At 63.8% G+C, this 21,774-nt stretch overlaps 1 protein-coding gene across 3 annotated transcripts; it reads right to left on the bottom strand.

Moving 5' to 3' along the window:
- Window positions 1-366: 366 nt before the first annotated feature.
- On the bottom strand, window positions 367-19,817 carry TYK2 (tyrosine kinase 2). Of its 3 annotated transcripts, none has more exons than XM_070059155.1 (26): window positions 19,685-19,817; window positions 19,018-19,177; window positions 18,618-18,876; window positions 18,315-18,521; window positions 13,472-13,595; window positions 13,099-13,246; window positions 12,615-12,778; window positions 12,149-12,515; window positions 11,824-12,018; window positions 11,486-11,643; window positions 8,883-8,991; window positions 8,600-8,789; window positions 8,396-8,499; window positions 8,123-8,293; window positions 7,929-8,016; window positions 7,182-7,309; window positions 5,700-5,835; window positions 5,461-5,615; window positions 5,069-5,219; window positions 4,702-4,799; window positions 4,276-4,468; window positions 3,409-3,527; window positions 2,966-3,138; window positions 2,405-2,522; window positions 1,782-1,892; window positions 367-1,026 (listed from the first exon to the last, which is right to left on the bottom strand). In XM_070059155.1, the coding sequence occupies exons 3-26, from the start codon at window positions 18,763-18,765 to the stop codon at window positions 490-492; spliced, it is 4,092 nt and encodes a 1,363-aa protein (XP_069915256.1). In that variant the 5' UTR covers window positions 18,766-18,876; window positions 19,018-19,177; window positions 19,685-19,817; the 3' UTR covers window positions 367-489. The 3 variants fall into 3 exon arrangements, with proteins under 3 accessions (XP_069915256.1, XP_051694040.2, XP_051694039.2); XM_051838079.2 differs by lacking the exon at window positions 367-1,026 and adding an exon at window positions 1,133-1,695; XM_051838080.2 differs by lacking the exon at window positions 18,618-18,876 and having other exon boundaries at window positions 368-1,026.
- Between the last annotated feature and the right edge of the window lie 1,957 nt (window positions 19,818-21,774).

Raw genomic sequence — 21,774 nt, 5'->3', positions numbered from 1 at the left:
GGCTGGGGGTGCACTGGGCGGTCTCCAACAAGGGCGGGGCAGGGCTCCCCTGAAGGAGCCCACAGAAAATTCGAGCAGCCACTTCCTGTGCGCTCACCACTGGGAAGCCCTGGGGGAGTGGCGGGGGGGTGGGGAGGAAGAGGTGCCGTCTTCCGGGTCAATGCAGGTGCAGGGCCAGCCTCCTTTCCCCCAGAGATGAAGGCGGGAGGCTTCAAGGTGCGCCTTCAAAGCAACTTTATTTATTTTGTTTGAAAGGCAGAGAGAGACAGACACACAGAGACGGAGAGATCTGCTTCTATCTGCTGGCTCACTCCCCAGGGGCCCTCCCAGGGCTGGACCAGGCTGAAGCCAGGAGGCTGGAACTCCGTCTGGGTCTCCCACGTGGGCGATCCAGCCTCCGATGGCCTGCGTCAGCGGGAGGCTGGGTCGTAAGTGGAGCTGAGCGTCCCGGGCACTCGGGACGGGAGCCGGGCACCCCAAGCAGCGTCCTCACCGCTGTGCCAAGCCCTCAACGCCAGTGCCCCCGCCCCGTGCACTTGAAGGTGCTTCCCATGACCTGATTGTAGTAAAGACACGAGGTGGGCTGCTGGTGGGCAGGGAGTCATAGCAGATACATTTAATAAAACCAGGATAGCGACAGGGAGGGTGAGCACCCTGGCTCGGGGGGTTAAGTTGCCCCTTGGTGTGCCCACATCCCATATCCGAGCGCCAGTCACTAGTCCTGGCTACACCAGGTTCCTGCCACCCATGTGGGAGACCCGGATGAAGCTCCTGGATCCTGGCTTCAGCCTGGCCCAGCCATGCCAGTATTTGGGGAGTGAGCCAGCTGATGGAAGCTCTGTCTGTGGTTATGCCACCTCCTGAGGTGCCAGCATCCCTAATGAGTCCCAGCTGCTCCACTTCCGATCCAGCTCCCTCTGATGCGCCTGGGAAAGCAGTGGAGGATGGCTCAAGTCCTTGGGCCCCTGCACCCACGTGGGAGACCCGGATGGAGCTCCTGGCTTCGCCCATGGCCGTTGTAGCCACCTGGGGAGTGAACCAGCAAATGGACGATCTCTCTCTCTCTGTAACTCTGCCTTTCAAATAAGTAAAATAAACCCTTTTATTCTAAAGAAAAAGGCGAACACCAGCATACCAATAATATCAAATGTTTACTAAGCACTTGGCGGCGGCGGTGCGTCCGCCCGCTAGGCACTTTGTACACAACGCCTCACGAGCGCCTCCAAGAGGTAGCAACCAGAACTGAGGCCAGAGAGGCTAAGCCGTGGTATGCAGCCGCACAGGACCAGAGGGGGGCAACCGGCAGAGTCCAGTCTACCTGGCCCACTGGAAACTGCACCCGCAGCAAGCAGTTAGCGAGCGCCCTCGGTGTACCCGGCACGGGTCCAGGGCTGAGCCAAGGCTTACTGGGCGGTTCCAGCGCGGGCCCCAGGCCCCAGGCGCGCAGACCCCGGCCGACCCGCTTTGCTGGGCAGCCAGGGCCGCGGGTCCGGCCAGGCGCGGGCCGTGGAGGGCCGAAGCGGGGGTCAGGCACGGAGGGAGAGCGGGGCGCGGGCGGCATCAGCACACGCTGAACACCGAGGGCGCCTGGCCCCGGTACTGCTCGTGCAGGGCCTTGAGGACGGGGACGAGGTTCTGGAAGCTGGGGCGGAACGAGGCCTCCGCCTCCCAGCAGTTCTTCATGAGAAGGTAGATCTGCGGAAGGAGCACGGGGCTGAGGCCGCGCCGCGGGCCGGGGGCGGCGGGGAGGGCGCGGCGGGGCAGCCGGCTGCGCGTCTCACCTCGCCGGGGCACCTGTCCGGCCGCGGCAGCCTCTCCCCGCGGTCCAGCAGCTCCGTCAGCCTCAGCACCGCCATCTGGCCCTGGATGAGGCCGATGAGCTCAAGGAATTTCTAGGGGGCAACCGAGACAGGCCACCGGGGCGGTGAGCCCCGCGCCCGGTTCTCACCGCTCTGCGCTTGCGCAGCTGTGCGGCTTTGGACCTAGCATCCTCCGGACCCCGGGAGTTCACGGTCTCCATCAGGGCTTTGCTGTCATTAGCCAGCAGGCAAGTCACTCCGACGTTCGACGAAGCTAACTGGCTCACACCCTTGGTTCCTCCCCCCAGCCCAAGCCAATCACAGTGGCTACGGCGTGGCCACGTGACCCGAGCTGGGCCAATCGGAGGAAGCTCTGAGAATTTTGAAGGCACAGCAGGCTCTCTTTCCTCAGCGCGCGCCTCCCTGGGCCGGGGGCGCGGTCCCCACGACAGAGGGGGGTCCTGCCCACGAGATGCCCCCACAGACACCAGTGGAGGCAGGCCACGCGGAGAGAGGGCTCGGATTAAGCCCTGTCAATCAAGCCCCCACGCCCCGCCCTGGGAGGGGCCCCGCGGCTCGGGGCGGGGCTCCGGGCTGGCGCTCACCGAGGGGGGGCTCTGGCTGGCGTCACAGTGCGTCAGCAGTTCATAGAGCGTGACGCCGAAGGACCAGACGTCGGACGCGTAGTAAAACTTGGAGTCCTTGAGGCACTCGGGGGCGTACCTGGAGGCAAGGGGTCCTCACAACACCGGGCACGGCCCAGCGCGGGCGCTGACCCTGCCCTCAGGAGCGCGGCCCGCCAGGGGCGAGCTCCGATTGGCCTAGCCGTGATGGTCCCGCCCACCGTGCTGCGCTCTAGCCCCGCCCATCACGCAACGCTCTAGTCCCGCCCCTCGCACGGTAAGGCCCCACCCACCACGCTGCGCCGCAAACCCGCCCCTCGCGTAGTGAAGCCCCGCCCACCACGCTGTGCTCTGGCCCGCCCCTCACATCCCTAGGCCACGCCCCCGCGCCGCTCTCTAGCCCTCGCCCACCACCCCCGAGCACTGACCTTGTACCGAAGGCCTAGCGTCCACCCACCTCCTCCGCCCAGCCCGCAGGGCCGCCCAGTTCACCCACCTCCTCCTGACCCTGCCCCGCCCTCGCGCGCGCCCCCGCCTGGTCACCAGAACACGGGGCTGTCCCCATCCTCCCGCACGCAGTAGTACTCGCGGCCCTCGGGCACGGCCTTGGCAAGGCCAAAGTCGCCGATCTTGACCAGCCTGTCGTGGTCCAGGAGCACGTTGCGTGCAGCCAGGTCCCGGTGGATGTAGTGCTGCCCGTGCAGGTAGGCCATGCCCTGGGGGCGGGGCAGGGGCCGGCCCCGGGTGTGATCAGTGCCGGGGAGGGAATGGACACGGCGGAGGGGCGGGGCAGGGGTCAGTGGCGGGGGCGGGAGCCCGGGGAGTGGTCAGTGCCGGGACACGAGGAGGGGCGGGACCACGAGGAGTGGTCAGTGCCGGGGAGGACATGAACTCGGCGGAGGGGCGGGGCGGGGGTCAGCGGGCGGGGGCGGGGCCCCGGGGTGTGGTCAGTGCCGGGGCACAGCAGGGGGGCGGGGCTGGCCCACCTCGCAGATCTGCTGGGCGAAGAGCAGCAGCTGGGCCAGCCCGACGCTGTGCCGGGGCAGGTAGTCCCGAAGGCTGCCCAGGGGCACGTACTCCATGACGAGCTGCACCGACTTCTCACCTGCAGAGGGGCGGGATGCACTGAGTGGGGGCAGAAGCGGGGCAGGGCCTCCCCCCCACCCCGAGCCCCCAGTGCAGAACAGGGGCTCTCGTGGGACAGCGCCAGTCTTTACCCGATGACCCACACTGGAGAGCTGGGGCGGCTCTCACCCATCCTGGTCCCGGCAGACAGCGCCTCCTGGCGCCTATGATCCGCTTCTACCCCGCGGCTGAGGCTCCAATTGGCTAGCCCCGGCCGGTCCCGCCCATTCGAGACCCCGCCCCTCACACCAGCCCCGCCCCTCACGTTCTTAAAGGCCCCTTGCTCCGGCCCCGCCTCCCAGTCCCGCCCCTCGCGCTCCTAAAGGTCCCTTGTTCCGGCCCCACCCCCAACTCTGCCTGCGCTTAAGGTCCCACTCTGGCTCCGCCCCTCACTCCAGCCCCGCCCCCAAACCCACCTCTCGCTCTCCTAAAGGTCCCTTGCTCCGGTCCCGCCCCAACCCCTTCCCTCACTCCAGCCCCGCCCCACGTTCCAGCCCCGCCCCCAACGCCCCTCGCGCTCTTTAAGGCCCCTTGCTCTGGCCCCACCTCCTAACCCCGCCCCTCACGCTCCTACAGGCCCCTTGCTCTGGCCCCACCTCCTAACCCCGCCCCTCACGCTCCTACAGGCCCCTTGCTCTGGCCCCACCTCCTAACTCCGCCCCTCACGCTCCTACAGGCCCCACGCTCTGGCCCCGCCCCAGCCCCGCCCCCGCGGTAGCTCCGCCCACCTTGGTCCTCGCAGCAGCCCTTGTACTTGACGATGTGCTCGTGGTAGAGCGTGCGCAGGATGTCAATCTCCCGCCTCCAGCCCGAGCGCAGCTGAGGGCCGCAGCCGGCCTTGAGGGCCTTCACGGCCACCATCTCGCCGGTGCCGTCGTTGTTCGGGTCGTAGCAGTACAAGCTGACCTTGCCGAAGTGACCCTGGCCACAGCAGTAGCGCAGGACAATCAGCCCCACCCCGCTTCCCGGGGGCTCCCAGGCCACACTTCCGCGCCCCCAGCTCGGTGTTGGAGGGGCTCCCTGAGGCCTGGGCACCTTGGCAGGGCCCCAGGGTCTTCCTCCGAGCTGAGGCTCCTCCCGCCCAGTCGCCCTAGCACTCCCCACCCGATGGGTTTTCCTGCAGCTGGAGCCGCGGCCCCAAGAGCCGCCCTCACCTCGCCCAGATCCCGGATCTTTTTCAAGTAGCGCTTGTGGAAAACCGTGGGGTCAGACGCCGGCGAGTCTGGGCTCACAGCCACCACGTCCACCAGATCTGCAAGGGCCACGGTGGGTGAGGCGCACCCCCGACCCCGTGCTGTTCCCCAGCAGGCCCAATCCCAGAGGTAAAAGGGTGGGTGGGGATTGCGTTTTGGCCACAGCTGGAGGACGCCCCCGCCCTGTCCAAAATGCAGCAGAGTCGCCTGCAGCACGGCGGGCACGCGACAGAGGGCGTCAGGAGAACCAGCCCCGGGCCCGTGCACAGAGACCGGCGGCGTGCGCAGCACTGGCGTGGCGCCCTCCCCCCGCGGCGGCGGGGCTCACCCTGGGGCTGCAGCCGGGTGAGGTCGCGCAGGACGGTGCGGAAGGAGGGGCGCTGGGCTGGCTCGTAGTTGAGGCACTGGCTGGTGAGCGTGGCCAGCTCGGGGCACGAGGGCTCGGGCAGCCTGTGCTGCCTCTGGTAGAAGCGCTCTTTCTGCGGGGGCCGGGGCACCGGGCGGGAGTCAGCACCTCCCTCCCACCTCCCCCTCCCCTCCTCCAGGCAAGGCCACACCCTCCCGGGGTAGCTACACCAGGACCCAGAGCCACGCACAGCTGAGCCTGCTGACCTGGCCAAGCTCCCACTCAGAGCTTCCTGCCCCCGCCACCCCAACAACTGTGATAGATAAAGCCTCCCCCGGGAAGCCCGATGAAGGAATGAGCCCCCTTGGACGAACCTCGGAGGGGCTGTGGCCCTGCAGCGGGGCCTCGCCGTCAAAGCAGATCTCCAGCAGTGTGGCGCCGAAGCCCCACTTGTCGGCCGCAGGGCTCAGGTTGCTGTTCCCGGCCGGCAGGCACTCGGGGGCCGTCCAGGGGATCCGCTCCACCCGCTCTGGGGGCAAGGGTTGGAGGTCACCGAGGGTGGAGGGAGCGAGGGGAAGCCTCCCGCCGTGTGCAGCCCCACTCAGGGCCTCACCTTCCCTGGACAGGACGGCCAGGCCCACGCCGGGGTCGCTGAGTTTGATGAAGGGAGTGGCGCCCTCGGCCAGCCCCAGCCGGGCCAGCAGGATGTTCCGGCCGCACACGTTACCGTGGGCCAGGTTCTTGTCCTCCTGGGGAGGGAGACGAGGGGAGGGGGTGAGGCCCTGGAGAGGGGCACGGACCCCGTCCCCACCCTATGGGGCTGGCGCATGTGGTCATCAATGCGATGCCCGCACCTCGTCACTGGGACCAGGCAGCACTGCGGGCCCTCAGGGGCCTGCTTGCTCCTCCCTGAGCTGGTGGCCAAGCCTCTCGGCCAGGGACAGAAGGCCAGAGGACTCCAAGGCTGTCCTCAAACGAATGCCAGGCGCACTCCTACCCCAGGGCCTTTGCACTGGCTCCCCCACCACCACCACCATAGTTGCTACTTCTTGCTAGCACATTATGTCACAGACTTCATCACCGTGAGCCCTTCGCATCTGTGTGGTGGGTAAGGTGCTGCCACTCGGGACACCTGCATCCCACGCTGGAGCACCTGGCTGTGAGCCCAGCTCCACTTCAACTCCACTTTTCCTGCTCATGCACCCTGGGAGGCAGGAGTGATGGCTCAACTACTGGGTCCCTGCCACTCAATGCGAGAGCCAGACTGAGTTCTAGGCCTCTGGCTGTGGCCTGGCCCAGCCATGTTTCAGGCATGAACCAGTGCATGGGAGATCTCTCTCTCTGTCTGCCTTTGAAATAAATGAAAAATACACCTTAAAAAATACAGTTATGGGGCCGGCACTGTGGCTAGCAGGTTAAGCCTCTGCCTGAAGCGCCGGCATCCCATATGGATGCTGGTTCGAGACCTGGCTGCTCCATTTCTGATCCAGCTCTCTGCCATGGCCTGGAAAAGCAGTGGGTGGAAGATGGCCCAAGTCTTTGGGCCCCGGCACCCATGTGGGAGACCTGGAAGAAGCTCCTGGCTCCTGGCTTCGGATCTGTCCAGCTCTGGCCACTGCAACCATTTGGCGAGTGAACCAGCGGATGGAAGGCCTCTCTCATTACGTCTCTCCCTCTGTCTCTCTGTAAACTCTGCCTTTCAAATAAATAAATAAATAAATCTGCCAGTTCCACAGGTGGCGGCTTCACCAGCTGTGCCACATGCTGGCCCCCATGCCCCTCCCTCTCTCTCAAATGAAAATTAGACTCTCCCGGAGGGCGTGCGTTCAGGGATTTGCCTGTTTCGTCCTCTGCTGTGTCCTAGGGGAGGGGTCTAAGACACAGCCCAGTCCAAAGAGGAGGTTTAGCACACCCCACAGGCAGGGGTCAAGGGGAGCCCGAGAAACTGGGGTACCCCGACCAGGAGGGGTGCAGGGTGATGTCAGATGGCAGCATGGGGGCAGGCGAGGTCCCAGAATGAGCCCCCCAAGGCCTGCATGGGGACTGTGGGCCACCCCCCACCCCAACACCCAGGCTGCACCCACAGCCTACGCACCAGGTAGCTGAGGGCGCTGGCCAGCTGCTGGGCTGCCGCCACCTTCCAGGCCATGGGCACCCGGCCCCTCTCCCGCCGCAGCCACACATCCAGGGGCCCGTGCTCCACGTACTCGGTCACCATGATGTCTGCAAGGACCCAGCCACACTCAGGGGCCACCCGGCCCCTCCCCCCTGCCCTGTCCACCTCCCTGAGGCCAGGGGGCTGAGGCTGGGGCTGGCATGGGAGCAGAGAGGTTGGGCCTGGTTTGGGAGTGAAGTGGGGGACACCAGAAGTACAGGCTGAGGCAGGGGTGGACGGGGGCACCAGGTCTGGGGTGGGCAGGGAAGGATGGCCGCGTGCAGGGGACACTGAGATACGAGTGGGCAGGGCTCCAAGCTGGGAGGAGAGGCTGTGACACTGGGAGGTCTGGGGCTGCCCTGGGCAAGGAGCCTGGAGGCCCACAAAGAGGGGCAGAGGTGGGCGGAGGCATGGGAGCCCCCGGAGGAGGATGGGGGGTTGCCCATGAGGTCAGAGGGCGGCCGGGCGCTGGGGCTGGGAACTGGGGAGCGAGGAATCAGGATGCAGGGAGCAGTCAGGGCGCAGGTGAGGGTCCAAGTGGACTCAGGGGTTGAAGGTTAGGACAGCCAGGGGGCAGGGCTGAGGTCGAAGGTCAAGGTAAGGCCCAGGGTCAGGGCCAGGGTACAGGTGAGAAGTGATGAAGAAGGGGGGAGCGGGGTTCAGAAGCCCGGGGTGGGGTCCACTCACTCTCCGAGCCGCGCACACACACGCCGTGCACAAAAGCCAGGTGCACGTGGGACACCTGGCTCATGAGGCTGGCGGTCTCGTAGAAGGCCTGTGGGGACCGGGGCAGGTCAGGTGCCTACAAACCTGCCCCTCCAACATCCCCTACCCCCCTCCCGACCCCCCGCAGACTCCCCGGGCCGGCCCGGCCCACTCACCAGGGCGACGTCGTGGTGACTGGCGTCCAGTACCTTAAGCACCACTCGAAGCTCCTGGCCCCCGCTGGGGGCCAGGGGCTCCCCACCGTCTACCTGAGCCTCCTCAGGGCCCCCCACTTGCAGCAGGCCCTCATACACATTGGTCCTTGTGCCCTGGCCCAAGTGCGACAGCTGTGGAAACAGTAACGGGACGCCGCAGGTTGCCGCCAGCTGGCCTCTGGCCTCTGGCCTCCCCAGGACCCCTGCCCGCTGCCCCTGCACCCGCACACCCACCTGCCGGAGGTCGTCCTGCCGGACTCGGTGGAAGCTGAGCTGGCTGAGGTTGGGCGGCCTGGAGCTGGCCCGGGGCCCCCGCGTCACAATGAGGTTCGAGATTTCTGGGGGTTGGGAGGGGATGAGCACCAGGCATGGTGCCGCCCAGCCCTCCCGCGGCGGCCCCCACCGGGCACGGACGGACGACTGGACAACTGGACGTACCTCCAGGCTGCGGCAGGCAGCAGCGGCGCAGCAGGAAGCAGTCGTCCCCCGCCCGCAGCGAGCAGCCCTGCAGGGCGGCCCGCAGCTCGCGCACACTGGTGAAGGAGCGAGCCCAGCCCTCCAGCACGAAGGCCCCGTCCCGGAGCTCAATGGGAAACTTGCGCAGACGCAGGGTCTGCAGGCCGGGGCCCTGGGGTGAGAGCGGTGGGCACCGGGGCGGTGAGCAGGGGTCCAGGCAGGCAGCAGAGCCAGCCCCAGCCCGCGAGCCCTCAGCCCTGCCCACCGGGTCGCGCTGGGCCACGGTGAGGATGAGGCGGTGGAAGTGGCTGGTGCTCCACTGGACGAGGTAGAGGCCGTCCGCGGGCCGCAGCTTGGCCTGCACGAATGGCTCCCTGGAGGGGACAAGGGGGCAGCATCAGGCCGCCCGGGGCCACTCCGGATGCGGCCTGGACACACACACACGTGATGCCACACTCGTGCATAACATCAGAGGCGGCAGTGGGGGCGGGGGAGGGCGTGCCTTTGGCACAGCTGTTGGGACGCCTGCATCGTATGTTGGAGAGCCTGGGTTCGAGCCCCGGCTACTCCGCTTCTGATGCAGCTCCCTACTAATGAGCCAGGGAGGCAGCAGATGGTGGCTCAGACACTTGGGCCCCTGCCGTCCCCATGGGAGACCCGGAGGGAGCTCCTGGCTTCGACCTGGTCCAGCCCCGGCTGTTGTAGCCATCTGGGTAGTGAACCAGCAGATGGAAGATTTCTCTGTGTGTCCTCTTTCTCTAATTCTTTCAAATAAATAATAAAATAAATCTTTAAAGATAAGGAAATAAATACTGGGCCCCTGCACCTGCACAGGAGACCAGGAGAAGCATCTGGCTCCTGGCTTCAGATCAGCGCGGTGCATCGGCCGCAGCGGCCATTGCGGAGTGAACCAAAGGAAAAAAGAAGACCTTTCTCTCTGTCTCTCTCTCTCACTGTCCACTCTGCCTGTCAAAAAAAAAAAAAAAGGCCGGCGCCGCGGCTCACTAGGCTAATCCTCCGCCTTGCGGCGCTGGCACACCGGGTTCTAGTCCCGGTCGGGGCGCCGGATTCTGTCCCGGTTGCCCCTCTTCCAGGCCAGCCCTCTGCTGTGGCCAGGGAGTGCAGTGGAGGATGGCCCAAGTGCTTGGGCCCTTGCACCCCATGGGAGACCAGGAAAAGCACCTGGCTCCTGGCTCCTGCCATCGGATCAGCGCGGTGCGCCGGCCGCAGCACGCCGGCCGCGGCGGCCATTGGAGGGTGAACCAACGGCAAAGGAAGACCTTTCTCTCTGTCTCTCTCTCTCACTGTCCACTCTGCCTGTCAAAAAAAAAAAGATAAGGAAATAAACATTTTAAAAGGCCATGCCTAGATACTGTCCTTGCTCTTTTTTTTTTTTTTTTTTTTTTTTGACAGGTAGAGTGGACAGTGAGAGAGACAGAGAGAGACAGAGAGAAAGGTCTTCCTTTTGCCGTTGGTTCACCCTCCAATGGCCACCGCGGCCGGCACGCTGCGGCCAGCGCATCGCGCTGATCCGAAGGCAGGAGCCAGGTAATTATCCTGGTCTCCCATGGGGTGCAGGGCCCAAGCACTTGGGCCATCCTCCACTGCACTCCCGGGCCACAGCAGAGAGCTGGCCTGGAAGAGGGGCAACCAGGACAGAATCTGGCGCCCCGACCAGGACTAGAACCTGGTGTGCCAGCGCCGCAAGGCGGAGGATTAGCCTAGTGAGCCATAGCGCCGGCCTTGTCCTTGCTCTTTGACCAGAACGGTGGGCCACACTAAACCTCTTGTCTTCACAAGAACCCAGACTTGAATCCTTTGTTCCAATAATGAAAAACGAGACCCACACAGAGGCCGACGTCCCAGACCCACAGATGCAAAGCGTCCCTGTGAGGTGTCACAGCCACCCACACAACGGCTGACAGATTCCGGTCCTGCTGCAGGCGCCCACACTCGGCTGGGGCAGCAGGTGCGGCCAATCCATGCTCCGCGGGCCATCAGACCAAGCTCAGAGAGTCTGACCTCCGTCAGGCGCTGGCTCCCAGCGTCACAGGTGAGACAAGCGACAGCCGACAACCACAGACCCACAACCCGGCAGAGAATCAGACAGTCACACGTGCACCTGTACCTGGTGCCTGCATGTCACAGAATCCTTATGGCCCACAAAGCAGTTCCCCCAACATGCCCCAAACCAACACAGAACCCCAGGAAATTCACCAGTTCTGTGTGATGGAAACCTTTTTCTTTGAAAGATTTCTTCAAAGGATTTATTTATTTATAGGAAAGACAATGACAGCGAAGGAGAGACAGAGACAATCCTTGGTGCACTGGTTCACTCCCCAAATGCCCACAACAGCTGGGCCAGGCCAAAGCCGGGAGCCAGGATCTCCACCCGGGTCACCCCCGTGGGTGGCAGGGACCCAAACGCTTGAGTCACCACCGCTGCCTCCCGGCGTGCCCAGGAGCAGGGATGTGGGTGGTGGAGCCAGGCGCCCGCACAGGGGATGCAGGCATCCTAAGCAGTCCACCCCACGGCGACAACGCTAAATGCTGTCACTGGAACAGCGACACAATCGCAGGACCAACAGCTCGTGACATCTCCCGGCCCACACAGGGCCAGTCCCAAGATGACACGCTGCCCACACCCTCCCAGGCTCCCTCTCTCGTCCCATCACCGTTGGAGTACACACACAGGGGTGGGCACTCGCATGCACACCGTGCTCACACGCTGAGACACACACCCATCTACACAGCGAGACACGGGCACACACACCCATAACCACGCCCCTGGCCACAGAGCCCACAGTCTCCCCAGCGGCCGTGGCCGCGGCCGTCTGTCCCACCCACCCGCCCCACGTGGGCACTCACAGCAGGGGTCCGTGGATCCCATCCTGGATGCTCATCACCAGCCGAGGGGGAGCCACCTCGTGGCACAGGTAGTGGCTGGAGTCGGCCGTCAGGCGGAAGTAGCCATCCACCAGCGCCACGAAGGACAGGGCGGAGGCCCGGGAAGGCAGGCTCAGCTCCTGCAAGCCAAGAGGGCGGCACGCAGGCGTCAGGGGCCAAAGCTGCCCTCCAGCCCCCAGCCCCGCCCCCACCTGCAGGCCCCGTCCCCACCTCCAGGCCAGCCCCCACTCGGCCTGGCCCCGCCCCCACCTACAGACCTGGCCCCCACCTCCCGGCCCCGCCCCCGGCCCGGCCCCCACCAGGCACTGGTTGTCCTGCCGGTGGATGCGGACGTTGCGCTCGGTCAGCACCATGTGGGTAATGTCCTGGAAGTCGCAGAAGTAGGACCAGGGCGGCTCGCGTGGCCTGTCCCCTGCCGGGTCGCCCACCGCATGGGCCTCGCCTTTCTTCCTCGACAGCTTGGCCCGGCCGCCGCCTCTGCTGCCACCCGGACTCTGGAAACCCAGCAGGAGGGGGAGATGGGCAGGGGCGTGGCGCAGCCAAGGCCTGCGGGCCCCTCCCCCCTGGGGAGGCACCTGCTGCAGCAGGGTCCAGGCCAAGGAGGAAAAGGCGCCCCGCCCTCACCTCGGCCAGGACCGGCCGCCACTGGATGCCACCGGTGCCTGTCACCAGCACCTCGTGGGTGGGGGGTCCCGGCGCGGCCTCGGGGCCGGGGTCTGCGGGGGCCGGCCTGTGGTCCCGGATGTAGCAGGGCTCCCCGTCGGCCTGGGCCAGCAGCCGCAGGCAGCACACGGGCGTGCGCTCCGAGCCGAAGCGGGGCGCCAGGCGCTCCAGCGTGGCCAGGTACTTCACCATGACCGCCTGCTGCGAGAGGCGGCCGGGCTGGAAGGCACGCAGGAACCTGCGGAAGACGTTGCGCAGGCGCAGACGGGTCAGCGCGTTGTGCTGGTGGATCTGCTGGCGGAAGGAGCGCGGGATGCAGTCCTTGAAGCTGCGGGGCGGCGGTGGGGGGACACGGAGGGGCGGGTCAGGGGCCGCCTGGACCAGAGAACACGCGGCCGGGCGCCTCCTCCACCCCCTTCCCCGGCACCTGGTCTTCCTGGCCACCTCCTCCAGCGGGACGCCGCGGCACAGAGCCAGGTGGCAGAGGTGCAGGAAGGCCATGCCCAGGCTCTCGTTCTTAAAGTGGTGGGTCTCCTCCTCACTGGACAGCTCCCACAGTGAGGCCACGTCATTCACAAACTCGTGTTTGCCCTGGGGGTGCAGGACGGGAGGCATGGGAGTGTGTGCTCCAGGCAGAGGGAGCCCTGGAGTCCCCTAGGTCTAGCCACCTCGGGGAAGGAAGCCATCACCATTTTCTGGAAAAGCCAAATGTACAGCAAACACGCCTCCTGTGCCCCTGCGTGGGCCTGTGGCAGACATCGCTAATCAATCTCAGCACTCTTTCCCAGTCAACCAAAAGATCCCAGACAGCATGAGTTGACACCCGTTACCCATACTGTATTGGGGAGGGAAGTGGGGGCTCTGTAGCTGCCTCTTAGCTCCCCCCAAACAGCCCTCAGGCACCCACAAACCTGCTCAAAAAGGTACTCAAACGAGGCCGGGTCTAGGAGTTGGACTCCCTGCTCTGGCCGTTCTGAGGGAGCCTCGGTCCCAGGGGGCCCGCAGCGGTACACAGCCGGCTCCTGGGGATTCATGCCGTGCCAGTTCCGGAAGTAAAACCTGCAGGCAGAGGAGGGAGCCTGGTGCACCCGGTGAGCTGCCGCCCGAGATGCCACATCCGTGTCAGAGCGCCCGGGATCAAGCCCCGGCTCCCTGCGCACGTGCACCCTGGGAGCAGCAGTGACAGCTCCAGTGCTGGGGACCCTGCCGCCCCCCTGGGAGACCCGGATGGAGCTCCTGGCCCCTGGATTCAGCCTGGCCCAGCACTCGGCTCACTTCACCCACCTCATGCGGAAATACAGGGTCAGGGTCTCGTCCCTGGACACCTCCAGGACATGGTTTGGGGGCAGCCAGACTTGGGCCTGGACATCGAAGAGGGCAAAGAGGTTGAAGCAGGGTGGAGTGATGCCTGGAACAGGTGCACAATGGGTCAGGGGTCACGGGGTCTGCAGCCATCAGTCCCCAGGGCCTGCAGACCGCCCAGCCCCCTGCACACACCCTCCCTGGAGCGCCTCCTCCCTGCCTGCAGCTTCAGGCTCAGGCTGATCATGTGCAGAAGATAATGCAAGATGTTGACCAGGCTGTGGCCACCCGAGAGGACTACATTTCCCAGCATCCCTTGTGGCTAGGAAGCTGCCACCGGACCAGTTTCTAGCAATGGGATGCTGGGGGCTTTCTGTGCCAAAGATGAACCATCTGACCTGCATTCACTTTTCCACAGACCAGGAGGGTTCAAGGGGGTTCCTTGTCACTACAGCAAAACCCACCCTAGACTCACAGCTCTACAAACTGCTGGGGTCAGCGGGTGGGTGTTGGGCTCAGCAGTTAAAAAACAGTTCAGGGGGTCAGCACAGTGGCATAGTGGGTAAAGCTGCCACCTGCAGTGCCAGCATCCCATATGGGTGCTGGTTCAAGTCCTGGCTGCTTCACTTCTGATCCAGGTCTCCGCTAAAGCAGTGGAAGATGGCTCAAGTGCTTGGGCGCCTGCACCCGCGTGGGAGACCCGGATGGAGCTCCTGGCTCCTGGCTTTGGATCAACTCTGCCCCTCTCCACTGCAGCCACCTGGGGGTGGAACAGCAGATGGAAGATCTCTCTCTCTGCCTCTGCCTCTCTGTAACTCAGGCTTTCAAATAAATAAAATAAATCATGAAAGAGAGAGAGAGAGAGAGAGAGAGAGAGAGAAAGAAAGAAAAAGGGAGATCAGCATCCCACATTGGACTGCCTGGCTTCAGATCCTCTCTGCCTCTGATCCCAGCTTCCTGCTAACGTGTGAGTGATGTCCTAGCTCCCTGCCATCCATGTGGGAGCCCTGGATGGAATTCTGAGCTCCTGGCTCCAGCCTGGCCCACCCTCGGCTGTTGCAAACAAACATTTGTGAGTGAACCAGTGGATGGAAGCTCTCTCTGCCTTTCAAATACATAAAATGTGTGTGTGTGTGCGTTAAGACTTATTTATTTAAATGAAACTCAGAGAGAGGGAAAGACACACACACACACACACACAGAGAGAGAGAGAGAGAGAGAAATCTTCCATCCACTGGTTCACTCCTGGGATGGCCACATCAGGCAGGGCTGGGCCAGGCTGAAGCCAAGAGCTTCCTCCGGGTCTCCCACGCAGGTGCAGCGGCCCAAGGACTTGGGACATCTTCTACTGCTTTCCCAGGCCACAGCAGAGAGCTGGATCAGAAGTGGAGCAGCTGGGTCTCGAACTGGTGGGATGCCGGTACTGCAGGCGGCGGCTTTACCCGCCATACCACAGCGCCGGCCCCTGCCCAGTTCTTTAAGCCAAAAACTTGGTCCTGCACTGTGACTTCTCCCACCCCCTCACTCTGGCCCCCGCCCTTCCTACGTCCTCAGCTTCGTGGGACGAGCCCGCCCCCTTTAGACCCAAAGTCCAGTCCTTGCCCTGCCTCCAGCCAGGCCCCAGGGACCCCCCCCCCACGCCCCCCTGCTTTGTACAGCTCCGGCCATTGCGGCCAGTTGGGGAGTGAACCAGTGGATAGAAGATCTCTCTCTCTCCCTCTCTCTGCCTCTCCTTCTCTCTATGTAACTCTGACTTTCAAGTAAAATAAATAAATCTTAAAAAAGAAGAAGAAGAAGAAGAAGAAGTGGAGCATCTGGGACTCAAACCAGCACCCATATGTGATGTCAGTGCCACAGGTGGGGGCTTAGCCCACCACGCCACAGCGCCGGCCCCAGTGAGCAACAGTTTAACACTGAGCTCTAACTCCTGAGCGCAGCCTCCCCCTAACGCAGACCCTGGAAGCAGCAGTGAGGGGTCATATAATTAAGTCCTGCCCCCTTATGGGTGACCTGGATTAACTTCCCAGCTCCTGGTTGGCTTCACTTAGAGTTATTTCTTTGAAAAGCAGAGTTAGAGGGAGTGAGGGAGAGACAGAGATCGTCCATCCTCTGGCTCACTCCACAAACGGCTGCAATGGCCTGGGCTGGACCAGGCTGCGGTCAGGAGCCAGGAGCTCCCTCCAGGGCTCCCCTGTGGGCGCAGGCTGCCCTTCCATGTGCCCTGGCAGGAAGCTGGGTCAGAGTGAAACAGGGCTGGCCCTGTGGCGTCCTAGGCTAAGCCTCCGCCGGTGGTGCCGGCATCCCATATGGGCGCTGGTTCAAAGTCTGGCTGCTCCACTTCCCATCCAGCTCTCTGCTGTGGCCTGGGAAAGCAGTAGAAGAGGGTCCAAGCCCTTGGGCCCCTGCCCCCGCGTGGGAGACCTGGAGGAAGCTCCTGGCTCCTGGCTTCGGATTGGCACAGCTCCAGACATTGCAGCCATATGGGAAGTGAACCAGCGGATGGAAGACCCTCTCTCTCTCTCTCTCTGCCTCTCTGTAACTGCCTTTCAAATAAATAAAGTAATTTAAAAAATAAAATAAAATAAAAAGCAGCTGTGGTAGAGGATGTCACGTGGCTCCCCAAGGTCAGTGCCGCGGACTGGACTGTCCCAAGGAGGGAGCCGGTCACACTGCCTCCCCCTCAGGCTTCAGGCTTCCGTGGCTCCCACTGGCCCCCCGAGAAAACCCAGCTCCCTGTGCCCCGGCCTGGGCTGCTGCCTGCCGGCCCTGGCTCCTCCTCACTTCCCCTTTCACACTCTGCAAGTTGACACCCCAGCCAGCCCGCAGCCCCACCTGCGGCTCCTTCCGCCACCGGGCAGGGTCCAGGGCGCCCATGGGGTGGCTACAGCCCGTTTGCAGAAGCTGGGAGGGGGCGCAGCTACTCAGACAACGGCGGAGCCACAGGGAGCAGGGGGGAACCAAGCCGCAGCCGCCCAGCCAATCAGAGCAGCCACACCAGGCCTGGCAGCCAATGAGCAGCCAGACCCCGCCCACACCCCCAGTGGGCACTCACTCCCCACACTGGGATGCACTGGGACGCTGAGCTCAGGTGGGGTCACGGGGGTGGTTCATTTGGTGGTTCATTCTCCAAATGTCCACAGCAGGTGAAGCTGGCCCAGGCTGAAGCCGGGAGCCAGGAGCTCCACCCGTGTCTCCCACGTGGGTGCAGGGGTCCAAGCACTGGGGCCATCGTCCGCTGCTTTCCCAGGTGCGTTAGCAGGGAGCTGGGTCGGAAGTGGAGCAGCCGGGACTGGAACCGGTGTCCATATGGAATGCCGGCATCACAGGCAGTGGCTTTACCTGCTACGCCACAGCGCCAGCCCCTACTAGTAGCTTTTAAGAAGAAGCGAGACTGGCATCCCATATGGGCGCTGGTTTGAGTCCCAGCTGCTCCTCTTCTGATCCAGCTCTCTGCTGTGGCCTGGGAAAGCAGTGGAAGATGGCCCAAGTCCTTGGGCCCCTGCATCTGCCTGGGAGACCTGGAAGAAGTTCCTGGCTCTTGGGTTCGGATCAGCACAGCTCCGGCCATTGTGGTCATTTGGGGAGTGAACCAGCGGACGGAAGACCTCTCTTTCTCTCTCTCTGCCTCTCTCTCTCTCTGAAACTGCCTTTCAAATAAATAAATAAATCTTTTAAAAAAAGAAGAAGAAGTGAGAACTGGGGCTGAATTTGGGGCAGACAAAGTTGAAGCTCTAAGCTCATCCTTGGGGTGAGCACTTGGTGCACCCACAAAGGCAGTGGAGGATGGCCCGAGTGCTTGGGCCCCTGCCACACACGTGGGAGGCCCAGATGGAGTTCCAGGCTGCTGGGTTCAGCCTGGCCCAGCCCCAGCTGTTGTGGCTATTTGAGGAGTGAACCAGCATCCGGAAGACCTCTCTCCCCCTCCTTAACTCTGCCTTTCAGATTAAAAAAAAAAAAAAAAAAAAAAAAAAAGACCCTGCTTGGGATGTCTGCCTCCCATCTCAGAGCACCCTGGGTTTGAGTCCTGGCTCCACGCCCAACTCCGGCTCCCTGCTAATGCAGACCCCGGGAAGCAGCAGGCGACGCTCAAGCCAACGGGTCCCTGCACCCACATAAGGGGCTGACATGGAGTCTCCAGCCCTGGCTCCAGCCTGGCTCAGCCCCGGCTGTGAAAGCCATTTGGGGAGCGAACCGGCAGATTGGAGATCTCTCGCTGGCTGTCTCCTCTCTCTCTGCCTTCCAAATAAATCAATAAAAATCTAAAATAAAGCGTGCACAAAATAAGCACCACCCTCCTGCATACAGGATGCTGTGAGATCCGGGCCCTGTTCTGGTCCCCTGCCTTTGCCCCTCCACGGTCTATTCCACACACGGCCACCAGAGGGCGCCGTGCAGCGCCAGTCCCTCCTCTGCTCACAGCCCAGCCAGGGCTCCCCATCTCAGTGAATTCCAAAGCCCTTGTCAATAGAGCCAGCAAGGGCCTTCAGGGTCAGCCTTGTCGCCTCCTTGTCCTCCTCTCCTTTGCTTGCTCTGCTCCGGCCACACCTGGCTCCCACCAAGGTCCGACCTCTGGGCCCCGGCACCTGCTGGAACCACCCTCCCTCCCATCTCCCCGTAGCTCCTGCGTTGTCCAAACCCATTTCTCCCCACCACCAGCCCTCCACAGCTCTCCTCATTGCCTGCGTTTCTGGCAGTCTTCCCACTTGAACATCAGCCTACCAGCGGCCGTGGTTTGGGGCCGGCAGACGGACAGACGGAGGGAGGCAGGGAGGGGCAGCCCCACCCAGCCCCAGCCCCGCACCCACACCCAGCGCCCCAGACTCACCGATCCTGTGTGCGATGTGGACACAGACCTCCTCAGCAGTCAGCGAAACCTCCCCAAACGTGACCCAGGGCTCGCCGCCGCCGGGGCCGGCCCAGTGCAGGAGCACCCGCAGGCCTCCCCCCGCAGCCAGGGGCTGAGCGGCAGCCGCGCCCGGCAGGCTGCCCCTGGAGCCGGCTCTTCTCTGGCACAGAAACATGGTCCTCACAGCTGGCGAGGGAGACGTTGTCAGCCCCAGGGGTTGCCTGGAGGCCCTTGCGTCCCCCCCTTTTTTAAAAGACTTATTTATTTGGGAAGCAGAGTTACACAGAGAGAGGAGAGAAAGAGGTCTTCCATCCGCTGGTTCACTCCCTAAATGGCAGCAATAGCCAGAGCTGGGCAGATCCGAAGCCAGGAGCCAGGAGCTCCATCCGGGTCTCCCACACGGGTGCAGGGGCCCGAGGACTTGGGCCATCTTCTACTGCTTTCCCAGGCTACAGCAGAGAGCTGGATCAGAAGTGGAGCAGCCGGGACTCGAACCGGCGCTTTTGGCTTTGGCCCAGCCCAACCCTGGCTGTTGTGGCCACTGGCAGAGGGAATCAGAGGATGGGAGGTTTCTCTGTCACTCTGCCTCTCAAAGAAATAAGTCACTAAAAAAAAATTAACTGTGAACCCACCCCCCACCCCCGAGATACCCAGACAGGCAGGGCAGAGGAGTTAAACAGACCTGGGTGGGGGTGCGGGTGGGGGAGGGGGAGGGAGTCCTGCTCTCCCCCGCGTCAGCTCGGCCGCTCGCGGGCTCAGTCTGCCCATCTGGAGAATGGCGCTGGCGACAGTGAGGGCTGCGGCGTGTCCTCGAGGTTCTGCATGTCACTGACCCCGCGGGCCTTGTCTCGGGCAAGAGAGGGGCACAGATAGGACCCAGGTGAGGACAGAGGCAGGGCTGCTGCTGTCTCTCAGCCGTGACGCCCGGGGTCAGAGACCCCAGCCCCCGCGGACGCCCCCCCGAGTCCAGCTCGGACCACCCGCCCCTCCCCCCCCAGGTCTCCAGGATCGGAGCTGAGCGACAGGTGCTTGTCACATCTTAGGTCTGCCCGTGACCCGTCCTGGAAGGCCTGGGTCCAGCTCCCTGCACACGCGCACCCTGGGAGGCAGCAGTGCCTGGGTCCCTGCCGCCCACGTTGGGGGCCCGGATGGAGTGGGTCGGGGTGAGGTCTCCACCGGGGCAGGTCCTCAAACCACCCGCCCAGGAACCCAGCAGGCAGGGTCAGGAGCCACGACGGGCACCCACTGGCGACACGTCTGGTCCACCTCCAACCAAGCGCAGCCTGCCCCCGCGCTTCCTCCCTGAGACCCTCTCGGGCGCGCCCCCTCCCACGCCCCCCAAGACGCACCCTTCTCCCGGGACTCCGGCTCGAACCCGGGACCCCGCCCGGCCCCCGCGGAGGAGCTGCTACCAGTACGCCGCCAAGACGCCGTCTCCCATTGGCCGCCTGAAACACGCATTCCTATTGGCCACTGTATCGGTTTTTTTTCCCCGTCGCACGTAGACTTCGGGAGGAACCCAATGACAGAGACGCTCCGATTGGTCCTCGGCCTCGCTCGAGGCTCTGTCCCGATTGGCTGGGTCTGCCCCCACATGCGCTGTACCATCTGCGATTGGCTGACCCGGAGTGGGCGGAAGAAGGCGGTGGCAAGGGCGGGCGGAAGAGTGTGTTTTGGAGGCCGCGCAAGTCCGGCGTGGAGTGCAGGCTCCGAGGCGGCCAGGGCCGTCAGTCAGGCCTCCAGCAGCCCCGAGCCGCGGAGCTCCACAATGGATTCCTTCCGTACCCCTTCCCCGGCCCCCTCCGCGCCAAGCCTCCTTCCCCTCCGGGTCACCTGCGTGCAGCCCTGCCCTGCGAGGCCCCCATGCCGTCGGGGTGGCCGCTTGACCGTCCCTCCACATCTGAGTTCCGGTCTCCTTTGCGGAGCAGACTACGTGCTGCGGGCGCTTCTCATCCGGTCCGGGCGGCAGCCCTGGAGATGGGCTCTTGTCCCCATTTCCCAGAGCAAGAAACTGAGGCCCGGAGCGGCCTCTTGACCAAGGCCTCTTCGCGGCGAGGCCCAGAGCGGGCCTCAGCCTTGGCCCTGGCCTGGTTTCAGCAAGACCCCACGCTCCAGCCCACCCTGCTCGCCACCCTCCGCTGTCCTAGGTTCTCTCTCCCCGGTGGCCGTAATCCTGGGTCCCGGAGGCCGTGTCACTGCCATGGTTAGGGGCACCTGCGAAGATCCGGTCAGGACACCCCCACGGGGAACGCAGGTAGATGTGGACAGGGGCCCGGCGCCGCGGTGCAGCGGGTCAAGCCGCTGCCTGCGACTCCCGCATCCCATACCTCAGCACCCAGCTCCCGGCTGATGCGCCTGGGAAAGCAGTGGACGATGGCCGAGGGCCTGGGAGACAGACCTGACCTTGGCCTGGCCCCAGCCCCCACCGCCCTGGCCAGCTGGGGAGTGGACCAGGGCATGGAAGTCGCTTTCTTCCACTGTCACTCTGCCTTTCAAATACATTTCATGAGAGCGAGAACAGAGAAGGTCCCGGTCTCCCTCGTGGGCAGCAGGGATCTCGAGCCGTCACGGCTGCCTCCCACATCTGCGTTGGCAGCAAGCGGAAGCCAGAGACAGCGCTGGGCGCAGGTGCCCCGAGCCAGGAGATGGCCCCAGTGCCATATGGAGCTCCTGGCCCCTGGCTTTTGCCTGGCCCAGCCCTGGCTGCTGTGGGCATTTGGGTAGCAAATTCAACAGGTGGACTGTCTCCCTCTCTCTCTCTCTCTCTCTGGCTCTGTCTTTTAAATAAATAAATACATCTTTAAAAAAAAAAAAAAAGGAAAAGAAACCAGCGGGGGGGGGGGTGGGGGGCGTGGCCCTGGAGCCGTGGGTCCCAGGCCGAGTTCCCGGGCTGCGGAAGGGCTGGCCGCGGCCTCCCACCCCGAACTTCCCCTCTGCCACCGTGGCCAGAGCAGAAGCAGGAAGCGGAGGACGCCAGATTCTTCCAGACCGGCTCGCAAGGGCGCGGCCCGGAGCCTCCACCGCCCAGCTGCCGCGGAGGTCCCTCCGCAGGAAGTGTAGCACTAACAATGATGGTCATAGACCCAGCAATAATAATAAATTACAACGGTGTGTATTTCCCCAGCCTGCAGGCCGGGCCGAGGGCTGTGAGCTCGGTTTTCCCTGGGCCTTCCCCGGGTAATTTTTTTTTTTTGAAAGAAATCAGTGGTGTCTTTTTAAAAAAATTATTTTAAATTTTTATTTATTTATTTGGAAGTCACAGCTACACACAGAGAGAAGGAGAGAGAGAGAGGTCTTCCATCCACTGGTTCACTCCCCAGATGGCCGCAATGGCTCCATCCAGGACTCCCACGCGGGCGCAGGGGCCCAAGCACTTGGGCCATCTTCCACTGCTTTCCCAGGCCATAGCAGAGAGCTGGATGGGAAGTGGAGCAGCCGG

This window comes from Oryctolagus cuniculus, chromosome 16 (genome assembly GCF_964237555.1).
Source record: "Oryctolagus cuniculus chromosome 16, mOryCun1.1, whole genome shotgun sequence".
Taxonomy (NCBI): domain Eukaryota; kingdom Metazoa; phylum Chordata; class Mammalia; order Lagomorpha; family Leporidae; genus Oryctolagus; species Oryctolagus cuniculus.
This window is presented reverse-complemented; position numbering and strand designations above follow the sequence as displayed.

What these genes read in the sequence shown, in the direction of transcription:
- TYK2 (XM_070059155.1), bottom strand. Translation starts at nt 18,765, where the DNA reads ATGGCCCAAGTCCTCGGGCCCCTGCACCCGTGTGGGAGACCCGGATGG. An exon ending in GGCGGCCGGTCCTGGCCGAG is followed by an intron (nt 12,019 to 12,148) that starts GTGAGGGCGGGG and finishes CTGGGTTTCCAG; the next exon opens with AGTCCGGGTGGCAGCAGAGG. An exon ending in AGGGCCACAGCCCCTCCGAG is followed by an intron (nt 5,220 to 5,460) that starts GTTCGTCCAAGG and finishes CGGCCCCCGCAG; the next exon opens with AAAGAGCGCTTCTACCAGAG.